At 39.5% G+C, this 20,131-nt stretch overlaps 2 protein-coding genes and 1 long non-coding RNA gene across 4 annotated transcripts; 1 reads left to right on the forward strand and 2 right to left on the reverse strand.

Moving 5' to 3' along the window:
* Positions 1-369: 369 nt before the first annotated feature.
* amer1 (APC membrane recruitment protein 1) lies at positions 370-7,647 on the reverse strand. The gene is made up of 2 exons (XM_006799525.3): positions 7,130-7,647; positions 370-5,102 (listed from the first exon to the last, which is right to left on the reverse strand). The coding sequence occupies exon 2, from the start codon at positions 4,995-4,997 to the stop codon at positions 1,944-1,946; it is 3,054 nt and encodes a 1,017-aa protein (XP_006799588.1). The 5' UTR covers positions 4,998-5,102; positions 7,130-7,647; the 3' UTR covers positions 370-1,943.
* Positions 7,648-8,219: 572 nt separating this feature from the next.
* gab3 (GRB2 associated binding protein 3) lies at positions 8,220-17,089 on the reverse strand. 2 transcript variants are annotated; one of them, XM_006799523.2, is made up of 10 exons: positions 16,952-17,089; positions 14,065-14,365; positions 12,302-12,458; positions 11,758-12,203; positions 11,539-11,588; positions 10,588-10,840; positions 10,208-10,298; positions 9,911-9,995; positions 9,276-9,386; positions 8,220-9,084 (listed from the first exon to the last, which is right to left on the reverse strand). In XM_006799523.2, exons 1-10 carry the CDS (start codon positions 17,021-17,023, stop codon positions 8,968-8,970), a joined length of 1,683 nt encoding a protein of 560 aa, XP_006799586.1. In that variant the 5' UTR covers positions 17,024-17,089; the 3' UTR covers positions 8,220-8,967. The 2 variants fall into 2 exon arrangements, with proteins under 2 accessions (XP_006799586.1, XP_006799585.1); XM_006799522.2 differs by having other exon boundaries at positions 8,220-9,087.
* On the forward strand, positions 13,060-14,073 carry LOC102798854 (uncharacterized). Its single transcript, XR_437218.2, has 3 exons — positions 13,060-13,083; positions 13,200-13,308; positions 14,014-14,073. It is a non-coding gene; the product is annotated as an uncharacterized LOC102798854 (long non-coding RNA).
* Positions 17,090-20,131: the final 3,042 nt, after the last annotated feature.

The following is a 20,131-nucleotide window of genomic DNA, read 5'->3' on the forward strand; positions in this document are numbered from 1 at the left end:
TTGCAGGTGGATCAAAATCTGACTGTACTTCTCTTTGTTCTTAATTTGACAATACCTCCAACACCACTATTTGAAATGCAGTTCCAAACCACAACACAGCCTCCAGAGTGTTTTACAGATTGCTGTAGATACCCACGGTTGTACCCCTCTCCTGACCAGATGCATCAGTCAGGTCCTGTGTCGGGTTCCATGCTGGACTTTTTCCCTACTTCTTAAGGACATGATATTCAGGCACTGTCCATCTGCAGTAGATCATGTTTAAGGCCTACCACTTATTCTTTTGTCCTCCACCTGTTCTGTTTTAAAATCTTGTAAGGACACAGAAGAGTGCAAGAAAACAAGAGGAGTGAAAATGGAAAACGTTTTGGCTTCTTTATTTTTTACGTAAGGCAGTGTTTCCATTTCAATAAGTAACAGATTTTCAAGAGAAATTTCCCACTGTAACATGAATTGAATGTAACTGTAAAACTATTACAAAAAAAAAAAAAAGGAATTTGCAATAATCCAGATTACATGTTACAGTGTACAAATAGCTTAGAATATAAATACAAATTCTCTGACATTTCTTTTAATATTACTGTTAAAAAAAAAAACTATGACAATCATCTGACAATTTAACCTCTGACTGAACAAACAGTAATGCACAACAAACTGATACATGGACAAAATAGCAGTTTATATTAAAAAGAAAAATAAAAAACAAAAACTAAGCCATTTGTTCATTCTGCAAGCTTACAGTAGCACAAATATGGAGTGCAACATTTTAGTAAGAATTCTGCACTTCACAGGTGGTCAAGCTGTTGCAAAATAAGCCAAAAACAAAACAACACACACAAAAAAAACTAAACAGAAAAAAAGGCCAGATTGGATTGTCAGTCTACAAACAAACATTAAGCTTGTGGCTGATAGTAGCTTTTTCCCTTTAATTTTGTTGCCTCTAACCATTTTTTTTAAACATATTTAACTTCTTAGCTGTTTCTACACGCACTACTGCAGAACATTTTCACAAACAGGGTATCTGCATGTAAAATGTGCTATACAAATAATGTAGCTTTGCTCTGCAAAGCTATCTACAGTATGTAAAGCAAATAGCAGCTGAAGCATGAACTATGACTGTCTGTACATTTCTAATACCTGCTCATCTTGTTCTGGATCTGGTAAGAATTACCTGCATTTTGAGATTAAGATAAAAATAGAAACAGCTTAATGTGATTCATATATACCCCATGGAGGTGCTTCTCTCTAACACTTCTTTTTGTCTTTTCCTTAAACCAGTATGGCAAAAAAATAGCATAGAGGGACTAACATAACCCTCATGAGAGCAATAGGCTGTGGAAAAGCAAGAAAAGAAAATACAAACATAAGCTGGCATTAAAAGCATAAGCATTCATGTGTTTAGAGGCAACTGGCAAAGTAAGCAGGACTTGGTCAGCCTGGACACCAGGCTAATGAATACCCACTAAAACGAAGTATGACATTATTGTTGAGGCCTGGATGCAGAGGCTACACGTGGGCATGAACATTCTAGTGAAATTCAATAGCTTAATGAGATGATTCGATACAAATGCAAATGAAACAATTACTCCCTTAAATGCCTTTGATGGACTACCATATATGTAACCAGTTTGACATAACCTACTGTTCACTGTGCAAATGCAGAAAATTCAGAAAAATCTGAATAAAGTCAGAAAAATCTGACTTCCGAGCATTGTGCTAATGATGTCACCCACTCCCAAACTTCATTCCACTTCCATTCTATCACAGTGTCAACAACCTTTCAATGGAAGCAGCTGTGCAAATAAAAATTGAACAACCATTCCTCTATTGGTTGACCATAAAAACACTCGCTGGCAAATATACATGTTATAATATCTGTATGACTAAAAAAAATTGAGAGCCTTCCACTTCAAGGTTGCCTCAGGAAGATTGTTGCAGGCTACAGGTCACACTACATCCCTCGGTGTTCTTGTTTCACTGATGGTGGACATTTCATCCTTAGACACACATGTGCTCAGAGGACTCCCAGTATGAGACATTGCAACCTGGTGACTTTTACCACACTGATTATAGGATTGCAAATTAGTGGCAGTCTGACAAAAAACGTTGTCATCAATATCATCGGCTGCGTCCTCCATCATTCCAGAATAAACAAAAGTGCTATGAGGTAAACAGGACTCTAACTGCAAAGGAGGGTGGCACTGTCTATTGTAAAGCTCAGTGTTCGGTGAAAGTAAATCACAGGAGATGCTGTCCAACATATTAGAGCAAAGACGCTGGGATTCACTGCTGGATGTGACAGAGAATATATTGTGTTTATGTACTTGGGTTTGACTGAGACTCTGCATCTTTTCACTGATTTCCCCATCTGTCAGAGGAAGGCTCAAAGCCATTTCTGACCTCGTTTGCCACGATAAGGCCATAGTGTTGCTGCTGTGTCGAACTTCTGATGCAGACACGACTACATTCTTCTTGTAATATGGTGAGGCATCTCTCTCCAAGTCCTCTTCTGTCTGAGGACAGGAAACGATAGCATCTCTGTTCTCTCTGTATGTGTCAGGCATCTTCAACTCAAGGCTTTCTGTGTCCAGAGACCTACTTCTCCTCTCTAGAGACAATGGGTTAGGCATGGACTGACTGACTCTTGTAAGGCCGAGGTGCCGTGGGAGACTGGCAACCGCCCATGTATTACTGATCATGTTCTGTTCATATAGGTCTAACATCTGATAGTCACATTCAGCAAATGCATCCTTTTGTAGATAGCTTTCCTCAAATTCCTGATAGGGCGATGAAATGTCCTCCTCCAGTTCCATGTGAATCTGCTCATCATATTCACCTTCATTATGCATATCCACTACATCAAACGTGACTATGGTAGGCAAGGCCTCCACATTTGGAGTGATGGCAGAATTTGTCTCCAAGTCATCCACATTGTCGTGCAAGTTGTTCAACATTTGAGTGTGTTTTGTGAAGTCCACGAGTGCCTGCGAAAAACACACAGTTTGCCCATCGTCCATGTCGTTGTTAGAATCTTCAGACGGAGAAGTGATATTTCGGTACGGTAAAGCCACAGGCTTGTTTTCCTCGAGATGTTCCTCTTTGGGTTCACAAAACGTTTCAAAGTCTGGGTCAGACATGCTTTGGAATGATAAGCTGCTATGCCTTTTCTCGGTGTCAGCATTTATGGATTTGGCTCTTTTTTCGCTGGAAGCAAGCATATCTTCTTTTTGATCATATATATGCAGCTCTATATGATCTACTCTGACTGAAGCTTGAGCTTTTGAGTTCAAGTTACAGTTTTTATTCATAGCAATTTCTGGCCGACAAACCACGCTGTGTGCTAACTCCAAGGAGTTACTGCATGTGCTGGGCATCTCCAGAAAATCATGAACTTTATATAATTCTGCACTTATTTGTAATTTGTTCATTTCTGGGACAAAGGCTGAATCTGTAACATCAGCTGGTTGACTTGAATAGTCACCCTGTTTTGAAATGGGAAGTTTGGATTTGCTTTCATAACGTGGGCTCACGAGACTTTCGTCAGGCGCAAAAAGTTCATAAAGGGCATCGCCGCTGTAACTGTCCCTGGGTAGCCTTTCTGTTTGAAATCTGTCCGTTTTTTCTCGTCCTTCCTCTGGCCCTGGTGTAGTTGAATCGTAGTAGCCCTCATCACTATTTGGAACTGACTCCTGATGCTCACTTTGAGGAGTTAATACATCAGCAATTGAGGAGGAGTCCATGCCACCGGCTTGCTGTCCGCTGCTACTATTCAGCAAGTCCATATTGTGGGATGTTGTCAGCTCAGCAGTCACGTCTGTGTGGTCTTGATTGCAACTGTAGCAGACCTCCTTTGAACTATTGTTCCCCCAGAAATCCTGAAGACAAGTTTCATCCAAATTCTCAGGTGAGGCCATTTCTTCGCCGCCTCCCTGGTAAGTAAGATAACAAGAAGCCCTCTTTCCTCCATTTCTGCTCCTCTCTCCAGAGACTGTACTCTCTGTGATGCTGTCGTCTTCTTGATCTGCAATGATGTCCCCGCAGCCAGTGAGGGAGTCGAAGCTTTTCAATGACGCGACATCCCCAAAAATCATGTCCAGTTGATCTGTCGAGCCAGCCGGTGTTTCGGACGTCTCCGACATCATCTGAAGTTTCAGACAGGGCTCGCTATGTCCTCTAGCTGGCTCCTCATACTCACTGGAGACTACGGCTATCAAATTCATTTCCTCCAGCTGATCATCACTCACCTGCTCGTCAACCTCTGACTTTGGGCTTTCTTTCTCCAGACTCCTCTCTAACACTGACTGCACATCGGCCTCATTATGTTCAGGACCAATGGAAATATCACTTGTGACGTCTACAAAATCAGGCACATTGGGTTCAGATCCCAGGCACTCTGTGACAAACTGGCTGATGTCCCGGACAACAGGCACCTCTTTCTTGCAGTGAGGAGAGGACATTGCAATCACTTCAGTTTTAGCCAATCCATCATTTCTGTGATTTCTGTGATGCTTAAAACTGTGAAAAAGACTCCTCAAACCCTTTTTTTGCCGACCAAGAGTCAGTGATTTCTGCTCAGCAGCAGGATGACTACATTCATTGCTACAGCTACTGTGGAGCTCTCCCACAGTGTCCCTCTGGCTGTGGTACTCAAAATCTCCAGCTGAGGCATACCCGCTTCTTAGACCATCATCCTGACTGACTTTGCACAGCCCGTCATGGGTTTTGCTTTTGCTGATTCCTTTCTTAGAGGACCACTTGTTCTGATTTTTGCTCCTTCCTCCAAAAAAGCTTGGTAGAATACAGATACTTTTACGAACTCCGAAAAATGTCAAGGCAGTCCTCCTGAATTTTCCAGATTTTTGAGATTTCACTGTTGCATTCATGGTGTCTGGCTGAAGCTCTCCCGCGACATCATCTGGGTAACATCTTGAAGGCTGTTCGGAGACTGATGGTAAATTCCTGGTATCACTTGGTGGCTCATCAACACTGCGAGAAGCCATGGCTAGCACAGTTACAGGAGCACAAGTTTAATAAAAGGCACAATAGCTGAAGTTTAGAAAGCAGCAGATGGGATGACTGCTGTGAACTCCTCCATCTGATGAGTCCTGTATTGCAAAAATTGAGACAACAATCAATACCCCAACACTGACATTTAAACATTTATCAAGGTCTCTACTGCCTAAAACTGTATGCCTATCCTGATTTCAATTTTTTTTTTTAAATTTATTTATTTTTATTTATTCTTTTACATTTTTGGGTTTGCAGTGCATTCCCCTTACCATTTAATTGCAACTTTAACTCTGTAAACAGTGTTCAGGTAGGACAAAGGGGGTGGGGGGTGGGGGGTGGGAGTGGGGGTGGGGGGGTAGGGTTGGGATGTGTGCAAGAGCTGCAGAGAAAACCACATAAAAATGCAATGTATCTATGCCCCAGAGGGTTTTCTTTTTGAGATTGTGAACATTTCCTTCCTCTGAAGCAGACAGTGTGGTAGAGAGCTACAGTGGACCCATTGTATCAATTCAAGTCACTTGGAATCCTCATCACTAAACTGTTATCTACACGCTTTAACTATCAAGGGAACATCCTCCCATCTTCAACCACTGCTGAGCTACATGAAAGTGGAAAGAAAACGCACTTCCACCAAAAGTACTAAGTGGAGGGTTAGCAAATAGAGTAAAATAAATCTTAAACACATAGAGCCATGTTGAATTTAACAGTAGCATTTATGGGTTTTATTACAGTACAGGGGCAGTCCTTTACAGTTCAAGGAATGCATTACCTCTTTGCAGTTTGTGATTTTAGTCTTTTACACTTAATCCTGTTTTGTTAGTGTTAAATATCTGTGCTGTTATTGGCTAACTGATTTATTTTTCTCAATTTAATCTTGTTAGTTGTTAAATAATATATAAGTAGGGGACTCCCTCTAAATCTAAAGATGTACAATCTTTAAAACAGAAAGTTTTAACAGGAGTCTATGTAATATTACAAAAGAAAAAAAACAAACAAACTCAATACATCCTTATCACTTCCATGAGAATCAGCCAGGTGTTGCTAATCAAATGCACTTGAATAATAATGCACATACATACACACACACACACACACACACACACACACGTATATATCATCACAAACATCTCATAGTAACGTGTTAGAGGGGTGATCATTTGGTCTTGTTTGCAGCCACAGGACCTAAACTCCTCTGTTTACCAAAGTATTCTAGAGGTTAAAATTTAAAGCTTGGTAAAGCTTAGTTGGGGCTGGTCGTGCAAAAAAAAATTAAATAAATACATTTAAAAAATCCCAAGCACAGCAATGCATCTACAACATAAAGACTGTGGAAGAAAAACAAAAAAATATCTACATGTTACAATGGTCCAGTCTAGACCTTAATTTGACTCAAATGCTGTAAAGCTCAAGAGAGTAGCAAAATGAAAGAAGGCAAAAAGAAGAGTGGAACAACATTTCTTGTGTTTCAATGATATGAGACATCGATGAAGTCATACAGAAAACCATTACTTAGTTACTCTTGCTAAAGCTCCCTCTCTGTCTCTTACAGTCTTCAGGTGCTCAATAAATAAATAAATACACACATATTTATTCATTGTGGCGGGCCTTCGACTAGGGTTGCATTTAAGATGTATCCCACCAAGAAAATTGTTTCTTTCTACTTATGTTAAAAATAACATTTCTGTTTGAGAGGGAAAAACAACTGATGAATTCAGCCTTATATTAATTATATATGAACTTTCGTGAATGAAAAAGACAGATATAATTTAAAAGAAAACTGAGCTAAAACTATGTCAGCTTACTCTGAGTCAGAGTTGGCGTAAGAAAAAAAGCTAAACGCTACAGATGTGACTTTTCTGCAGCTGTGCGGTTGCCATGCCACAATAAACACTAGCGGCGAACGCTGGATCAAAGATTTTTTTATTTATTTTTTTTAAAGAAAGGTTAAAAAACACTTCAAATGGTAGCATTTGCAATGAAAAACGCCAGCGACTACACATAGCCTAAACCTATTTGTAGCTGCTGTAAATATAGACCTTGGCTTCCATATCAACTAAACTAACGACAACGTTAGCCAAGTAACATAATAGTGGTTGGTGAGTCATGAAGTAAACAAACTTACCAGCTAAAGCCACATTCTGCCGTTGTTGGCTCTTTGACCAAGAGACGAAGTTAGCTCTCAGTGCATCGTTTCTGCTAACGCTAAGTTGGCTTGAACTTTGAGAAACAGCAGCCTGCTTGTGGTCGACGGTGGCCCCAGAGTAGCTTTAACCAGATATAGTTTCATCTATTTCCAGGTACCGTTAGCTAGTTGGGGGTGCTCTGCTAGCAGCGTTAACCGCACTCACCAGTGTGTCCTCACCAGTTTGTGATAATATGACTCACTAGTTGCTAGCGGTAGTAACGTTAAACCACACGGCAGCAGCAGTGTACTGGAAATACACGCAGAGCAGCCGACCCGGGATGAGATTACCGTGTTAGCCGCATGCTGCATTCACTTAAGGTGTTCGGCCCTTCAAAGAAAACAAACTGCATTTAAATCCTGGATGATGACTTCCTCTCTCGACTTGTTGGGTAATTTTCCCAAATCTCCTTTTCACAAGTCTCTTCGGCGCATATTAGTGACGACACACGTGTGTATCGCAGGGCGTAGTAAACTCGATGAGTAAAATCTACACGTATTTCTCAAATGAAATCGTTGCACATTTCATTAAAAATAAATTCCACATTTTTATTTTTGTAATGAAATATACGATAGCAAAGCTGTGATTCGATATTTGCATCTTCAAAATACACATTTGTTTATAACTGTATTTATATTATAATATGTGTCTCTATCTCTAAATCTATATCTAACTTTGCATACAGTTTGGTTATAATGTATTTTTTGAAAGAGCGTGAAAGAGCAGCTGAAATAGAACAGTGGTCTCATTTATCTGCTTGCATGTGGTTAAAACATTCGCTGACTGATGTGTAAAGTGAGGTGATTGGACATACTTTCAGTAAATAATATGGTTCACCTGTATAACCAAATGTGTTATGGCAATAATGTTTAAAGTTTCAAGTTAGTTTTGGTTCTTTAAGATGTGGGTAATATTCAGGCAGAATCTCAGAATGGATCATTTTCATTCACGTTATATATTGACACATAGAGAAATCTTAAAAACAACATTTTTATCATTAAAAAAATTCTTCAGTAACATATCTATACATATATTTACAGCAGTTTTTTAATACAGTAAAACAATATGATGCCCTTTTGCAAATCAGGTGAAACTTAATGCTACAGGAAAAATCACTGAATAGTGCATGATTAGGCAGTATTTACAGTTCAGTTCTATGGAGACTTAACTTAGTTTTAACAGTGCAATTTTGCATATCCTCTATGCAAAAGAAGGTATTACTGCTTAATTACTATTGTAATTTTATTTCAATACTGTTTCCCAAAGTGCTTATACAATCTTTTTATTCTTCTTTATCTACACACATCCAAGAGTGACCAGATGTCAACAAATTAAAAGTGAGGTATAATTGTTAAGTTAATGCTAAGGGGTAGCATGTGATTTTAATATATGTGGCTTTAAAAATGCAGGTTAAAGTTTTTTTTTGTTTTTTTATACATTTGAAGATTTGAAGATAAGATTTTCCTTGTGTCTTATAAATTGAAGATAAAGTTTGTTTTTAATTTTTTTTCTGCTCTTATCGTTACATTTTTCATTCCCAGTGACAATTGAGGCTGTTGTTACCTGTCATTGTTAGTCTGTATCTGTTCGATACTTATCTTTGGTTTTCTTGTGAGACTCATGTGTAGGTTGTGAGACATTAGCTTAATATGTGCAGCGTGGGAGGGGGGTAAAAACTGCTATGGACATAAAATGGTACACCTGGTCACCCCCAATATGTACTCCTTGCTGTTGTTGGCCTTCTTAAAACTGTGTGTTCATAATTCGTTTCATAGTGTCAGGTTTTCGACTGGCGAACGTCTGTCCACTCCATTTTGGTGTTTTGAAGCGCCTGCGTCTTCTTCTCATCCACCTGCACGTAATCCACTCTGTACTCATCGGACAGGAATGGCTTCTGCTAGACATCGAGAGGGAGAGATAAGCAGACAGTGACGTCACATTTTTAACAGTGATACAATTCTGCTTCACCTGCACAAACATTTAAACTATCAATGCTCCACAGGGTACAGTAGAAGTCTTGCTGTGCAGTTGTTGTCATTTGTCAAATAAAAATAAAGATAAAAATAAAGCCAAATAAAAGCATACTTTCAGCACAGGAGAGGGGGTTGCTGAATTGAAATCCAGTGACAAATAGTCAAGATTTGAACTTCTCGCCCAGGGCTGAACTGGCCCATCAAAGAACTGCTGCCTTGATTCCTGTGAGAAAAAACAAATCATAAAGGCTTCGGAAAAACATTGTATGTTTCTGACATATTTACAATCCTAAAGGAACATCAGTCAACAGCAGGTCAGCTTCACTAGTGTCTTATTTTCATTAAATATGTCACTAAACAAAAGCAAAGTGACCTCTGTTCATTTTCAGATTGAGTTTAAGAACACGTCGGAAGCTATATGTGTCTAGAGACACTATGCATGACTAATGTGACTTTTTCAAGGCTTTATTCAGGGAAAATAAAGTAAATATGCACATTTTCCAGACCATGAACAATTACAAGTAGCTGAGAAGAATATTTTGGAAATTGGTAGTCACTTTCCACTCCCACATTCTTCAGCTGTGTGAGTTCTGAGCATATTTTCCCACTCACAAATGGTTCTATAATAAGACAGTGACAGATTGAGTCTTTTTTGTAGTCTTCCCTAAGCATTCTCTAAACCATAGATAGAAAAATAATATTAAAAAAAATAATTCTACATATGTTTCCACTGAATAGAAATCCTACCATTGCAGAGGAGCTTGTGACTTCATCTCTTAATTTCTCCCCATTCTCAAGTCGTCTTTCAAGAGGTGAAGGGTTCACTGAAAAGCTGTGAAGAAAGGAAAGGAAACAGTTATTTACTTTCAAATTAAAAGGAGAAAATACAGAGAATCCTGAGGTTTAAAAAACATCCCTAGCCAAATGTATTCTTAAAAAACAAGGCCCAAAGCCTAACTGCAATTTTATTAACCCGATCGTGTGCTTGTTCTTGTTTCTATAACTCGACACAAACGTTTGTAGACAAAGAGACTTTCTGCTCACCATGAGTCGATCAGCGCTCTGCTCAAAGGGAGATGCGTGGGACATTCTGTGATTGTAGAAAGGCCACTCAGATCAAGAGGTGGGGGTCGAGCTGTGGAGCGAGAAAAGGTCAGCATTATCAGATTGGCTGCAATTCTCTAACACGGCACAGAAAGGCTATGTCGGAGATCAGTGTTTCTGATACAGGTGCTGTATATCTGTCAGACATGTTCCTTGCATAGATCTGTGACTATGAGAGCGCACAAAGCATAATTTTTAATTAAGCTGTAGACATTAAAGTTTACAGAAAACATTCAATGGAAAAATAAATCTTGAAAACATCTAGCCAAAGATGAAACAAACATTTAGTACTTTCCCAAACATTCAGGCTGGACTCTCACCTTTCCTTATGCGAGGTTTTAGATGCCGGTGAATCGGAGGTGGTGCAATAGCACTAAGTTGACTCATTAGTGGGCTGAAAGATGCAGACGGTTCAATGCTGTAGGTTGTATTGAGGAAGCTTAATGTCCTTGGGCTCATGGGGATGTAACCATCAGACTCCACGGTCGCAAGAGAAGGAGAAGGCGAAGGGGAAGCCATAGGAACATATGACTCATCCTGGTAGTTTTGAAGGTTTGTGCTATTTAAACAAGGCTGCAAAAACATAAAGCATCATATGATCAGGCACGTGCGCTACATCAAATATATTATTATATTACAGCTGGAACATTTGTTAATTCCAGACTTGTTACATGCTTGGGGCATTTTTCAAACTATTTTCATTACATGTTTTTATTAATAGAGAAAGGGGGATTGTCATTTTAGCAAATGCAATCACTGTATTGTTAGAAGAGAATCATGTCATAAATATGAAGCTAACTTAGCTTAGCCAGGTTGATTTGTTTAGTAACAACTTGTAGTGAGACTACTATACTCGTGCAGCCAATCTAAAGGTAGCTGATGTCATTGACTTCATATAGGCAGAAACATAGTGTCTGAAAGTAAACTGATTGTAAAAAAAACAAAACAAACAGGTAATAGTGGAAATTTAATTCACAATAATGTGATTTGTAGGTAGCTTTGAATGTGTAATAACTGCTGCTGCTGACATACGATGACCTAGATAATTTTGTTCTTAGTAAGCCTGATAACAAATCAGACGCTACATGATTGTGCTAATTTTGACTTGAAAGAAAGACTATGTCACACTCATGCTAACCTGAGTTAACTTAAAGCTCGCTGAGGCTTCCTGTTTATCCTATGGACATGAAATAGGTGTCAATTTTCTTATCTAACACTTTCTTGAAAAACAAAAAGTGTGCATCAAAATAAAAGTGTGTCACTGTTCTTACCAAATTAATACTTTGTCTCCTTATCTGCATACATTTGCTCTCGGCATTTCCTAAAAAACAAACAAATAAACCAAAGAATTATGTCTTTTAACTTCTTTAAAAAACTCTTTTAAGATCAGCTGATATGCGTATGAATCAAAAAGCATCCTGATCATATTTCCACCAGGTTTATGTTTCACTGAGCCAGGATCATCTTCTATACTGTGCACTAGGATTTACCCAATTTGAAATGGTCCAGGCTCGACAAAGAGGTCCTCCGGGGGAAAAATCCAGCATTGCTCGAGAAATGGCGCACACTCATTGCCCTCGTCCTTTGAAGGCCTTCGTCGCTTGCGTACTCTGACAGGTGATTAGGCTTGGGTGGCAATGGAGGGGGTGTTAGTTTATCACCCGTCGCCTCAAACATCGCAGGAGAATGTGGTTTGTCGAACTGGAAGACACTTGTGGCGCAGTGATGTAGTGGAGAGGAAGACGATGAGGGCAAAGCTATGGAGGTGCATGGAGCGCTGAATGGAGGGTTGCTTAGCCTCCCATGGGGGAAAAGAGATGGACTGGGACTAGTGTGGGAGATTGAGGATAAAGAAGAATCGGTGCAGATGTCCTTGACGGCATCGTCTGATGACTTCTGTTCCAGAGAGATCTCGGAGTTTGAAAAGCTGTTGTGTCTGCAGATAAGGACAAAAAATGCAAATATCACATTTGTTACACACACCACACTGCTATGATTTCAGCTTGTGGGACATGTTGCACACACTGTACATACCGACTAGTGATCACACTCCCCGTCTCACACTGGGAGAGAAAGAGGTAGTCCGGTGGATAGCTGGAATCTTGTTGGCTTTCTACAGATGCTCTATCAGAGCTGTCAGGTGACAGCTGAAGGGAGGTGGGAGTGTGAGGAAAGCTTTCCTCTGAGCTCTCTGTTGACAACAAGCAGAAAGAAACACAGAGAATGTAAGTGAGCAAGTGCAAAGCCAAAAGATGCAAACGTTCCCTGCCTGCACTCACTCTTCATATTCTGCATTTACATATGAAGTGGTATTTATATTGCAAGAAACTTGAAAGCAGATATGTCTTCTGTTTATATATCCCCTCATTCTTTCAGGCAGGTTGGCCCTTGTTCAGAAATTTGTTTCATTCCATTTCACTCAAGGCCCCCCTCAAGTCAAGGCCGTTCCCGCAGCACTAATCCATCTTTGGATGTTCTCATGAAATATTTGCTATTAGATATTTGTGTCCTACTGTGGGCACAGAGCAACCTTTTAAAAGCCTTTGCAAAAGTTATGAGTTGCTGCAAAGAGCTCTCGAGATCTAAGGTCTACTGCTGCCGTCCAGAATTCTCAGTAAAAATCTTTGTGCAACAGTAATTGTGCGCCACAACTCACAACTCCATTTTTTGATTTACAAGCTTGTGGCATATCGGCAAAAGTTGTGCCGTTGCTCTATCTCCTTCATGCAGATGACAGCTTTTTAACAGACGCACGCTGAAGTCTCCTCCACAAAAATGACACTTGAAGCAAGGGCAGAATCAGCAGCGTGATGATGGTAAAGTGTCGATGTGTTAGATTCAAAAAATCGAATTACACCCCAAAGCATGGAGGTGACACAAAAGTGCCATGTGCTCATTTGAATGTAATGTTGAGCTGTTCTTATCTCCTCAGATCCAGAAGCGGCGTTAGGCTGCGTGACAGGGAGTATGCAGAACTGCAACACTTATGACCACTGGAAACACACATGCAGACAACAGCCAGGCTCCTGATAAAACGTGAGGTCAGGCTTTATCTAAACTGTGTACACAGCTTCACCAGAACTTTTATTTGAATTTATTTCCATTGCGCGTGTGTGTGTGTGTGTGTGTAGACAAACTGTAGTCAAAATATTTACATATTTCAAATGATAAAAGGGGAAAAATACAGCAATGTTTCCTTGTTGTTGTTGTCCAGGTATGAAATGGTGCTAATCACATGTAGTGACACGATTGTGAAAATGTTTCTGAAGTTCAAACTTGTAAGGTCATACAACCAACCTGGGACAACCACAGTATTGTGGTACCCTTGCTGTGTTCTATAGTTTCTCATTTTGAAGACTTTCAAGCTCATCCAATGCTTTCAAAGCCACCAATCCAACCTCAATGGTACTTCAGAATTACAATTAACTTAAAATCTAGATCTAAAATCTGCCTTCCTTGGGTATATTTAAAATGTGTTGTTTTTTTTTTTAATCTTAAAGGGAACAGGGAAATAAATCTTGTACAAACAGCATGGTTGAGAGTAACCTGATTGTAAACCTGAAGAATTTACTGCAGATTTGCAGTTTTGTTTTTTTTTACAGTTGTCAGTAAGGTGCAGTCTTACACTTGATGCCTCAGTTAGCATGGGAAACGAAAATCATGAAGCTCCAAACAAACAGTTTGTTCTGACCTCATAAAACACCCCACTTCCTGAGTGGTGACACCAATTTGTTTTGGACCAGCAGAGGGAGTCTACACGATTACTTCAGTGCAGCAGCGTCTTTCGACATGTTTACCTGCATCCTCCAGGCTCCCAAACTGGCAAATCTGACCAATGCTGCTGATCCAGCTGTTCATCTCCTCCTCGGTTTTGGCCACCAGGTAGAAAACACGAGATGAGGTCTTTACCACGAAGAGGTGCTTGCCGTGAAAGTCCCTCTTTATCCGCAGTTGCCCTTCCAGCATTTCCACCACGCACTCTTTCAGGTCAATGGTACGGATTGGCTTTTTGGAGTTATTGCTCTGATAGTATTCCAGCACATCTGGATCACCGCTCATGCGACCTCTTCGAAGCACAAACCAACGTTTCCTCCATGCCTGCAGGTGCAAGAAAGAAGGTTTAATGGCCTTGCTCTTGAATTTAAATTTCACCCAATATTATGACTCACTTTAAGTACAGTGCTTCATAATTCAAACTGTAGCATCAGCCTTTCCCGCCAATTGTGCTAATCACGAGAATTTGATCATGGCCTCGCTAACAGCAACCAGCTAACTAAGTTTCTTTGCCTTTGTTATGGTCAGTAAGCGGAACCTCAACTCAAATTTCCCAGAAGTGCAGAGAAGAGGAAGTTCACTGTATTTAGCAGAAAATGTCTAACAGAATGAAAGAGGTATTTATAAAGAGCCTGGTCACTTCTTTGTGCTGAAAACTAACTGAAAACCTAACACTGAAACTGCACTAAAAGGTATTTATAGCTACTCACAATGAGCACCGCCTAAGCCCTCTATTCCAACCGAGTTTCATCCTAGCCATGGAGCTGTTACAGTTCAATAATAATAATTAATAAGAATCACGTTAAGAATAATAAAGGTGTGTGTGATGTTATCGTTTCACTCTTGGTTTTTGTGGCTTCGTTGTTGTGGCTGAGTCTCTTCTGATTCTCTTCAAGGCTTGAAATTGTGTAACATTTCTTTCTGTGTGTAACAAATGCTCTCCTGCAACAAGTCAGTTGGTGATTTATGTGTTCATTCCAGGAAATGGTTAGACACACACAGACTTATTGCCTAAAAAACACTACTAAGCTTAAGAGGAAACCGTAACTAGACAGATGGCAATTTTGATCCTGTAGATGTTCTGAAAATGAAAAGTTTCGCACTCCTAAAAAGGAGTTGGTTTGTGTATGCAGGTTCATTTAATGGCAGATGGTGAGTGTAGAAGCCAATCAATAGATTCTGTATATTCTGATGAAATCAGGTTTTACCCCCTAATTAAACATGGACCTCCTTGCTTTTCTTTACCGTAGGCTAAGGCCAATAGTTTATCTCCAAATTGTAGATACTGTATGTCTGTTTAATTTGAAAAAAAGAAAAACGTCGCAAGTCCGACACTGATCTGAAACTCACAAACAAGCTTGTTTTCTGTGTTTTTAAAGTTTCAACCACATCAGATGCAGCTTCCTTATCTTCTGTCACGTGAGGTTAGTTCGAAACTCTGGTCACATGGGTAACGGTTGGTCAGCAGTGGTGACAAATGAGTAACTTGTCCTTGTTGAGATTATTTGTCGCGATTATTTTGTGACTCCCACAACAGAAAGCCCCAAACCATAATTAATAATTAGTGGTTCTGGCTCTGGCTGTTCCACCAAAGCCAGAACTCAAAGACTGGAGGAGCTAAATGGAATTCAGCCATTTTTAATTACATTCTTTACACCCCTGTATCTGTTTGTGACAGGTCAAAGTGTTTTCAGCCAAGAAGTGGCTTAATATGAAGACAAGTGAGATTTATGGTATTTTCTACTTGTAGTATATCAATATTTTAAGTTTAATTGGTATTTTGATTATGTCCCCCCACCTTTTCTTCATTTAAAGGAAAACAAGGTGTGAAATCCTGGAATCAGACACTGTGATAGCAGCAATGTAACAAACATCTGATAGCGCTGCATGTGTATATCTGAGTAAACAAAATACAGACTACTGCTCCACTTCATCACACACACTGATGGACTGCAAACTGCATTTCCAGAAAGTGGAAACACAATGTTGACAGAGCTCCTTCCAGCGAAGTGTATATCTAGCAACACAATCAAACCAACACCTTAGTTCACTACCACAGCCCCTTGCTCCTTCAGTCTTGTCGGGATGTTACTTACAAAGATAAATTTGACCCAGATAATTACAAATTTTCATACAGGCAAGACCAGAGCCTGATATTTTGAATAAGGCAAACAGTGAGTGTACCAGTCTATACAACTGTGGATTTGCATGTCATGCTAAAATAAGTTTCTATTTCCCATCCCAACACTGTCAACACACATACACGCATGCAAACCCCCCCTCCCACACCGCAAAAAACCCAATACACACACACCCTTTCCTTACACCGCTGTTGACAAATGGCCCTCCACCTCCTCTATTCGTACAGAGGAAGTACATACAGCCATCATCGAGCTGGACTATTTCTGCTTGTCGCTTAAGTGTCTGACTGCCCCTGACATTACTTCCCATGTTTCACAACACACAGACGCACAGAGCGCAGAGCAAGTGGCCAGCCTGACACTATCACATGACCCCTCACAACCACAAAACAGTCAAGGCTGGATGCTGTTTATGTAAGCTATTACATATACTCGCTGCAAGGACTCACGTCCGAATGTGTCTGAAGCACATCTGCGGTGAGTGGGGTATTGTTGCTAAAGCACATGACTGCTATAACTACGCCAACACGCAAAAGTAAAGTGACCTGTACCAGAGATGAGGAAGGTGATATAAAGGAGACCGAGACAAGGAAAACATACAAGGCAGTGTATCTCTAAATCTTAATTCTACATCGCAGCACACACACATAAACACACATAAACACACATACACACACACACACATAAACACAAGGCTCAGCACCACAGCCTGGCATTCGTCCTCCTGGCAGAGGACACAGACAAGTGTCCGATGTGTGCTCCTACTCACAAATCTCTTCAGTTTCTTCTCCGGAGGGGATTTAATGAGCCAGCCTTTACAGACCACATCCCCAGCACTCATCTTGGCTGCAGTGTGTCGTCCTCACGGCTGCTCCTGCCGCTGCTGCTGCTGCTGTTGCTGCTGCTGCTGCCGTGAAACTGAGAGTAAAGCATATCCTGTTCTGGTATTCAGCTCAGCCACTCCAAAAAGGAGGAAGTAAAGAAATTGATCACACTGACGCTGAGAGAGAGAGAGAAAGAGCGCAGAGAGAGAGAGAGAGAGAGAGAGAGAGAGTTATGCATGTACTGGATGTAGCTCTTGGCCTGAGGGGGAGTTAATGAAGAGAAAAACACTGTCAGACAAGATCTGACAGATATGAGGATTTAGACTCGCTGACTGGTGACATACAATATGTCGCCATGTCACATTCTATTATAAGATGCAGTTCAAACATCAGTGATTTGGTTTTTTTTCTGTTGATTTGTCAGTTTCCTCATGTGGCTGAGGTTTCTGAGCTCCACTGAAATACATAGTGGTTTTCAGTGAACCAATGAAAACACTAAACTCCTGCCCTACTTGAGGCTTAACGATAAATTTTAAAAAAAAACAACTAATTTACATGCGAGCTTCGAGAAAAATCTTGGTGGTGATTACTAGTAGAACGACTATAACAGCTATTATTTCTCTGTTTGCTTTTCTATCCAGGCCTAGGAAGCTGTTTACATTTAGTTCTGAACAGGTTTTAAATGCAAACCATCTTGGGTCTTAGGTTGTTCATGGTAGGAAAGGTCACGAAAGCTAATTTGCACACTCGTAAGAGCACTGAAAACTGGGTGTAGCAATGTTTTCAAGCATTTATGGAAGTTGTGCATGTTTGCTATTCAGTTTGTTATAGTTGACAAGACCAATAAAGTTCTAATATTAATAAATAATAACATCTATAAATGTCTAAATAACCTGACACACTCCTTAAAGGTGCTCAGTGGCATGGTGGTAAATTCCACCATGCCAAGTGTCTCAGAGCACATTGAAACAAGATTCTGCTTGCCCATTCCTCTGAACCTAAATGGAATATCAAACTGCATATAGAAAGGGATCTGTTATATAGTCATATCCGTAGCTCTTGTCTTTAATTTTAATGCTGTGATTATTGCTTTAAAAAAAAAGTTTTATATTGAAGGTGTTGTTGTTGTTGTTGCAAAACATGCAACAGTTACCGTTTCCTGTTACTTGTGTGGTAATTTCCTTTGGTTCATTACGAAATTCCTCTGAATTCAGGCCATCATTTTCCTTACTGCTTCTTCATAATACTTAAAATACATAGTTAATATATTGTAAGTGCAAAGTATATTGTCCTTTCTTTTAAAATACTCGATATAGCTCATCACCTTAAATACTTACATCATAATTTGTTTCTTCCTTTCTTAACTGCATCTCCTTTCTTCTTACCGTATCTACATTTTAAGTTTTATCAGAAACTGGTGACTAATTTTATGTAGGCAAACCTGTATTCCATAAAATAACATGCTAAATATTAGGAAACTGCAGATTAAGTTGCAGGCTGGCAAGTGCCAGCATATCTTCTAATTTAGTTTTTGTGTATTTGCATATAAATACATAAATGTCATTACACGCTAGCTTAGGCTTTAAATTTGTGTGGTAGTGTCACGTACTTCTGCACAAAAAAACTGTGAAGAAGAACTGGTGGTGGTGAAAATACTGCTGATAGGCATGGTAGTGTAAAAGTAAGACACATACAGCTGCTGCTGCTGGTGGTAGGAGCAGTATATATTCAGAAGGCCTCTATTTTGAATGAAATGTTCTAACATAAAAGTCATTATCGGTGACTTCATCATATAAACGTTAAACACATCAGATAGAGATGCTTCTGAAGTACAGATGTGCAACTCACCACGAAATTATCTTTTATCATACTAGGGAAGTTGTTGTTTTTTTCTTTCTTTAATCTTCTCTTGCCAAAAGAACAACCCACCACGACCTCACCCTTTATCTTTCTTTCTCTAAAAGGAAGTACATTAATCCTTATTATCTGACTAAAAGTTACTTCTTATCACAAATTTTGAATATAAATTTTCTAAATCACTATTATGCAGATGATGGCTGACAATAGCATTCCTACAAACACAACATACAGAATAACTGTCTTTTCAGCCACCAGAGGGTGATAAAACAATAACAAAAATTACAGACATTGCTTGGTTGTTTTTTGTTGTTGTTTTAAAAAAGAAACAACAGAGAATAAAATATTACTTTCTGTCAAAATATTAAAGAAAATAAAAATAAAAACCAGCATCTTACCTGTTAATAAACTACTTAAAATAATACCAATATATAACTATAATATAATATCTGTCTGATCATTTCCTGATAACATTTACATTTACGATAATGATTACACAGCAGTGGAGAGTGGACTTTATCAAAGTAGATGTCTTTCTGAAAGCGCTGTAACTAAGTTTAAGAATATAATCCACCCAGTGTTAGCATCTTCAATGCCCTGTACCAACACGGAGCAGAGCAGCTACCTGAACGCTACTCCAACAGAGGTCGATTATCTAGTTAATAATTTTACCTCCTCATTACGTACGACTCTGGATACTGTAGCTCCTGTGAAAACTAAGGCCTCAAATCAGAAGTACCTGACTCCGTGGTATAATTCTAAAACACGTAGCCTAAAGCAGATAAATCATAAGCTGGAGAGGAAATGGCGTGTCACAAATTTAGAAGATCATCATTTAGCCTGGAGAAATAGTTTGTTGCTTTATAAGAAAGCCCTCCGTGAAGCCAGAACATCTTACTATTCGTCACTGATTGAAGAAAATAAAAACAACCCCAGGTTTCTCTTCAGCACTGTAGCCAGGCTGACAAAAAGTCAGAGCTCTACTGAGCCAACCATCCCTTTAACGTTAACTAGTAATGACTTCATGAACTTCTTCACAAATAAAATTAGAGAAAAAATTGCCAATAATCATCCCACAGATGTAACATTATCTACAGCTACTTTTAGTACCATTGATATTCATTTAGACTCTTTTTCTCCAATTGATCTTTCTGAGTTAACTTCAATAATTACTCCCTCCAAACAATCAACGTGTCTTTTAGACCCCATTCCTACAAAACTGCTCAAAGAAGTCCTGCCATTGATTAATTCTTCGATCTTATATATGA

Source organism: Neolamprologus brichardi, chromosome 10 (assembly GCF_056152115.1).
Source record: "Neolamprologus brichardi isolate AB-2024 chromosome 10, ASM5615211v1, whole genome shotgun sequence".
In the NCBI taxonomy this organism is placed as follows: domain Eukaryota; kingdom Metazoa; phylum Chordata; class Actinopteri; order Cichliformes; family Cichlidae; genus Neolamprologus; species Neolamprologus brichardi.